This window comes from Elephantulus edwardii, unplaced genomic scaffold, assembly GCF_000299155.1.
Source record: "Elephantulus edwardii isolate Elephantulus edwardi_28Jun2011 unplaced genomic scaffold, EleEdw1.0 scaffold00502, whole genome shotgun sequence".
Taxonomy (NCBI): Eukaryota; Metazoa; Chordata; class Mammalia; order Macroscelidea; family Macroscelididae; genus Elephantulus; species Elephantulus edwardii.
The window spans coordinates 33,132-40,030 of NW_006400252.1; the positions used below are offsets into that span (position 1 = coordinate 33,132).

The 6,899-nt window shown below is 46.2% G+C and overlaps 1 protein-coding gene across 1 annotated transcript; it reads right to left on the reverse strand.

Annotated features, from left to right (window-relative positions):
* Positions 1–248: 248 nt before the first annotated feature.
* On the reverse strand, positions 249–3,830 carry LOC102875399 (zinc finger and BTB domain-containing protein 38-like). The gene has a single exon (XM_006903057.1). It carries the CDS (start codon positions 3,828–3,830, stop codon positions 249–251), a length of 3,582 nt encoding a protein of 1,193 aa, XP_006903119.1.
* Positions 3,831–6,899: the final 3,069 nt, after the last annotated feature.

Here is a 6,899-nt window from a genome sequence, read left to right on the forward strand (position 1 = left end):
ACTTAAGATATTAGTGGAAGCTTCAGCTACTGTGTCTATATGTGTGTGCCTTTTGCATAAAGCAAATGCTAAAATCCAAAGCAGATATGAAAGTATCCTTTTGCTGGAATTCTTACAAAGGAGATTTCTTTTTTCTTACATTTTATTCCTTCATGACTGTTAAATGAACAAAATAAAACAAAAAAGGGGAACCCCACCCCGCCCAATTTTTTGAAGTTTTTTTTTTCTTTTTCTCTTTCTATGAACACTCAAAGGGTGCTTTCAACATTATCCTTCTGGTCACTGTCTTCTGGACTAACAAACTGTGGGTTCTCCGAGGGATCCGAGTTTTCAGGGCACCCGTCACCTTCCATCATCTCCTGCTGGCTTGGGCTCCTGAACAAATGTTTCTTTTGATGCATTCCCAGGGCGGCAGCAGTTTTGCAGACCTTGGGGCACTGGAGGCAGGCGTGGCCCTTCCCGCTGTGTGCCCGCAGGTGCCTCTGCTCATGATTTCTTTTTGTGGAAAGGTACAAGAAGCTCTGGAAGCAAAACTGGCAGTGGTAGCGCTTCTCGCCGGTGTGGATCCGCTCGTGGATCTTGAGGGTTTCGCTGAGCGTGAAGGCTTTGTTGCAATACTGGCAGATGAACTCCTTGAGGCCCAGGTGGATCCGCTCGTGCTTCTGCAGGTTCCCATGCACGGAGAAGCAGCGCCCACAGGTCTTGCACTGGTAAGGCTTCTCGCCCGTGTGGCAGCGCATGTGCATGCGGAGAGTGGACGGCGTCTGGAACTGCTTGGCGCACAGCTCGCAGGTGTGAGGCCTGGCGGCGACGTGCCGGTGGGGCCTGCCTTGGTTTCCAGCCTCGGCCGCTTTATCGCCATCACAGAGTTCACACTGCAGCTTGGGCATCTCTTTATTGTCGTCCTCCTCAAACGCCTTCTCTGGGGAGGTCTTCCCCACAGCACAGTCCAGTTCTGCTGGGTATTTGCATTTGTTGTTTGGACTCTCATTCCCATGCTCTTTCCTCCAGCTGGCTTTCTTCATTTTTCTCAACTGCCGGGATTTCTTTTTGGGTTTGTAATTGTAGTAAGGGCGCCAGGGCTTGTCGCTGGAGTCCTGGTCACTGGCCTCGTCGAACATTTCGCTCATCTCCACACACTCGGACTGGCAGTGACTGAGGGGGCTGTCCCCAGTCGTTTCTGGGTCACTGTCCCGTGACAAGCTCTTCTCCTGCGCTTGAAATTTGGGTTTTCTCCCCCTCTTATAAAACAGCTTGGAACCTAGGATATGTCTTTTCACGATGGCCTCATTTCCAATTTTCACTGTGATTTGGCAAAGGGGCGCCACATTGCTATTTGTGGAGGTTCCAGGCAGAGCAGGTTTTGCGATGTACGTTTCAATTTTACTGGTTTCTTTGACGGTACTGGTGGTTTTGCTCAAGGAGGCTCTGGGCTCGGCAACACAGTTTGACCCCTCTGCTCGTTCTTCCTTGGCTGACAGTACTGCCTTCTTCTTCTCCCTACTGCTTTTGACTTTGCTTGTAACTCTGATCTCCTTCTCTGGCTCGGGCTTGCTGTTGTTGTCTTTGGGGGCCTGGCTGGCAGGTGGGTCTGCGGGGGCTTGGCTGCTGTTTGTGCTGCTCACGGCGCCAACAGCCTTGCTGTGCATGATCACCGAGGAAAACTGGCTGCTGTGCACAATGACCGAAGGGGCTGAGCCGCTGTAGCTGATCACCGAGGTGGAGTTCTCGCTGCCTGTGCTCCGCACAACAGGTACTGCTTCTGTCTGGGCTTCAGAACGCACCGCGTTTTCAGTGGGGGCAACTGACACTCCAGCTGAATACAAGTTACTGCCAAGGTCAACTCGCAAGGCCTCCTCTCCCCACTTGGTGCCCTCTGCATTCGGCGCACCAGTGGAAGTGGGTACATCCTGACAAGCGGGTGCTTCTGATGGGACGGCCGGGCTATGTGCCGAGGTGTTTACACCATCTTGCACGTTCAGTGCCGGCAATTCAGAGCTGTGCGCATTCTGAATGACATATGTATTGGCTGCCATAGATTCATTTGTTTGACTGTTGTCTCGGGCATTTTCATAAGAAGAATGCCGGTAGCTCTTATAAGGTGCCCTCTTGCATTTCATGGGCAGGAGCCTGTAAAGTTTGTATGGATAGACACTAGGCTTCAAGCCTCCATTTGTTGTTTTCTTATTGATGGCAAGCCTGTGATCTATGGCATGGAAGGACTTCTGATGGTTTTTGAGTATATAGTAGGTCATGAACGTTTCAAGGCAGAAAATGCACTGGTACCGCCTCTCCCCCGTGTGCCAAATTTCATGTCTTGTCCTGTATTCTGCCAATGCAAACACTTTGTTACAGTAATGACATGGGTACGTTCTTCTCCACGAGTGAACGTTGGCGTGTCTCCGGAGGCTGGATAACGTCACATAACTACGTTTGCAGACCACACAGCTATAGAGCATTTGTCCATTGACAAATTTAACCACATGGTCCACTTCTGGCAACGAGTTTCTGGGACTGGGAAATTCACCGATTCTATTTTCAGTTACTAGAGGCTCTGGTCCTGCGAAGGAGGTGCCATTCTGCCCAATGGTAGGATAGTGCTCTAGAAAGGACTGGTTTCCTCCGGGCCCAGGCACGTGGCTGGACCTCATGCAGATCTGCTCGTGGCGGTCCAACCTGTTGGGGGTGGTGAACTGTTTGTTGCAGTACTTGCACACCAGGGGCTCCTGTGTCGGCTTGTGCAGCTGCATATGGGCACTCAGTAGTGCACTGCTGTCAAAGGATTTGGAGCAACTGCTACAATTGTAAACCAGTGGTGGGACCTCTGCCAGCGGTGGCCCAGGAACATGTGAGGGATTATTGTCCTCTTCCCTGGCAAACTGGGTGTCTTCTTCAATGCTGGGAGATTCTGAATGAGGAAGACTTGTGGCTGGCTGTGGGCTTTTCTCTTGGTTAACCTCTAGGTTAGTTACCTCAGGGGGTGGCATATTTTCTGCAGCTGAATCAGAATCCTGGGGTGTGGAGAGCGTCTTTGGCTTTGGGCTCGGTTTCGACTTTGGGGCAAGAGCTTCGCTGTTTTCTTCCCCTGTTTTAGAAGGCAAGCTGCCATCATGTTCACTCGAGGGCTGACTTCTGTAAGTCTCAGCCACGGAAGAGACAGCATAGGAATGCTCCGCCAGTGTGCGGACAGGCTCTGCCTCATGACAGACATTGCTCCTGTCCAAGCAAAGGCCACCTGTTTTCATGGAGTCGGACACCTTTTTGAAACTTGCCCTCAAGTCCAGTGGAGAAAACATGCTGTTGCTATTTTCTGTTTCAATGATGGAAAACGCATTTGTGATCCGGGGACCACTGGTGATGGCCGGTTCCTCAGGCCTCTTTTCGTTTTTTTCTTCCTTAACCACTCCCTTCTCGGTGATGCAGAAAACATACGGGCCTGGAGAGTTTGAGAAGTTGCGATTGGTGAGATCTTCCAGGAATGAGATTCCCAGCTTCTTGCCGGCAGCTGCAAGATCGCTGACTGTTTCCTGTCTCTTGACCACGACTGTGGAGCTGTAAATATAATTAAGGATTTCAGTAAACACATCAGCCTTGAGATCATCCAGCTCCAGGACATGGCTGGAAATGCAGATGGTATGGCTCCAGAATATATTTTTGAAATAAAGGCTTGAAGCAGCCAGGACATTGCTGTGGGCTTTAAATTTGGTGTCTTCCACAATGATGGTGACATCGCATAAAATGCCCCGAATGCGCTGCTCATTTAGGATGGAGAGAACTGTGTCACTGTGAAAGTCGTCCTTGAGGTCCCTAGAAAGGGACATGACTGTCATCTGAAACAGAAGAGAGGGAAACAGTTAGAAGCCCTTCTACAAATGGTTTCTTTATAAACCATTTTTAAGAAACTGAGGCAAAAACGGAAACTTGTACACAAATGTTCATAGCAGCATTATTCACCATCGCAAGAATGTGGAAACAGCCCAGATGTCCAACCACAATCGAATGGATTGAGAAATTTATGGTACATTCACACACTGGAATACTATGAAGCATGTAGGACCAATGATTTTATAAATTACTACCTAACTTGGGAGGGACTAGAGAGCATTATGCTGAGTGAACTAACTCAGTCCCATAAAGATAAATATTGTATAAAATCATTATTGTAGAATGAGTATGAGGATTCAAGGGGGGCGAGGGTGGAGGCAAATGGGTCAGAATGGGTGGGGGAGTGTTAATCATAGGGTCCTACAATTTGATGGGTGGGTGGGGTGAAAGAAATGGGCAAGATTTGGTATGAAAAAACAATGTACTTGAACTTTGTAAACAAGCCGATATTAAAAAGAAGGAAAAAACCCACCAAATTCCTATGGAAATACAGGTTTCTCTTCGTTATTGCTCCCAGGACATGAAGTCAATATTGTTTGTTGTTGTATGCCCTCAAGTTGGAACTGACCCAAAAAGGACCCTGCAGCGGGTTTTCAAAGGCAGTAAATCGCACAGGAGGAGACTGCCTGTCCTTTTCCTGCAGAGCAGCTGGTGGATTTGGACCACAAGTCTTTGGGATCGCAGGTTCTTATCACTAGGCCACCTGAGCTCCCAGGAGTCAACATTATTATGGGCTAAATCTTTTTCTTGCTCCTATTTGTTTTTCATGCCAGTGTTAACAGTTGTTATAATTAAAAATATTTCCAGTACTGTTTCCCCTATTTCTGCCAAGTTGTAGCTACACAACTCATTTATGATGGTTGAGTTGTAACTAAATAAAAGCTGACCCTCCACTGGGTTTTCAAGCTGTCATTCACAGGTGGGTAAACTGCTCGTTTTCCTCCTGTGGAGTTGCTGGTAGATCTGAACCACCAGATGCATGACCTTTGTGTCAGCAGCCCCACACCTTGTAGACTACACCACCAGAGCTCTCTGTGGCCACAAATTGTTGTTGTGTACTGTAGAGTTGGAGTCAGACCATAGCTAACCCTCCACTGGGTTTTCAGAGGAAGTTAATCACACAGGAGGAGATTGCCCATCTTCTTCCTGTGACGCAGCTGGTGGATTTGAACTGTGTTGCAAGGAGGGACTGGTCCTTGAAGGGGGACATGATGTTTGGGAGAGTGGAGGGACGGTGCAGGAGAGGAAGACCCTCGATGAGATGGATCGATTCTGTGAGTGGAGTGGTGGGAATGAATGTGTTTGAGAAAGCGAGATTGGCACAGGATAGAACGGTGTTTAGGGCTCTTGTACATAGAGGTCGCTATGAGTCGTAAGCGACTTGATGGCACATAACAACAACCACCACCATCCGGATGCAGTACAGCTTCTTACCACTAGGCCACAAGAGCTATACATATACTTGTTCAAATTTGGTGGAAGAATTCCCGCTCAGCACTCCCACTTCTGATTCAGTTCTTATCATTACTGAAAGTGGCTGCACTAGATCTCTGGAGTAAGGGCACTGGCATGGTCTTACCCCAAGCCTCATCTTATTTTCAAAGATAATATTGATAATTTAACCCCAAAAGAATTCATTTTGTTGTTGTTATGTGCCATTGAGTTTCCTGTGACTCATAGAAACCCTATGTACAACAGCTCTGAAGCCTGCCCTGTCCTGAGCCAGTCTCACTGACTCTAACACATCCACCCCCACTGTCCCAGTTACTATATCAAACCATCTCATCCAAGGTCTTTCTCTCCTGTACTGTCCCTCCACCCTTTCAAATATGACATCCTTCTCCAAGGATCAGTCATTCCCTCCTAGCTATGTGCCCAAAGTATGTGAGATGCAGCTTCAAAATCCTACCCTCTAAGGAGAAACTTAGTTTCACTCTCTCCAACACAGACCTGTTTGTTTTCTTGGTGGTCTATGGTTTATTCAAGACTCTTCTCTAGCACCACAACTCAAAGGCATCAATTCTTCTTCTGCCATCCTTAGTCATTGTCCAGCTCTATGATGAATAGCAAGTAATTGTAGTCATCCAAATAGAGCAAGGAAACACTGCATTGTTCAAAATCAAGAAAGGAATGCATTCAGGGATGCATCTTGTCTCCGTATCTTTGCAGTCTTTATGTGGAATGGATCATTTGGGAGGTTGGACTTTATGGGAAGGAATGTCACATCAGTATTGGAGGAAGACTCATCAACAACCTTCCTTGCCAAAACACATATGTACATGCTTCAAACTGGTGGTTTCTTTGAGTTATTTATTGGTTCCCCAACTTCCTTTCCTTTGTTCAGTTTGCTAAAGGGACAAAGTCATGACAGTATCCACTGAAATGAAAACATTAATAATTTGAAAATCTAGAGGGAATGGACAATTTTTTAGAAATTCTTATCTTACCCAAATTGACATTAAGACAGAAGCAGAACACATGAAAAGACCCATCACAAAAGAAGAAAGTGAGCAGGTCATTCAAAAACTCTGTACAACAAAAATCCCTGACACAGATGGCTTCACTGGTGAATTCTACTATACATTAAGGGAAGAACTGTTACCAATTCTACTTAAATTATTTCAAAATATAGAAGAGGAAGGAACACTTCTCAATTCATTCTATGAAGCAAGCACAATCCTGATACTAAAACTAGGCAAAGATATCACCAATTAAGAAAACCATCGACAATATCTCTCATGAACATAGAAAAAAAATCCTTTCAAAAATCCTAGCCAGTAGATCAAAGAGCAAACAGCCTATCAAAAGAATAATTCATCATTATCAAGTAGGATTCGTAACAGGCAGGCAAGGATAGTTCAAAATAAGGGGAAAAAACCCAATGTAATTCATTACATCAATAAAGTAAAGGCCTAGATTCACATAATCATATCACTTGATGACAAAAAAGCTATTGACAAAAACTGATGTTTCCTGATTAAAAAACATTCAACAATGCAGGAATAGAAGAGAAT

What these genes read in the sequence shown, in the direction of transcription:
- LOC102875399 (XM_006903057.1), bottom strand. Translation starts at nt 3,830, where the DNA reads ATGACAGTCATGTCCCTTTCTAGGGACCTCAAGGACGACTTTCACAGT.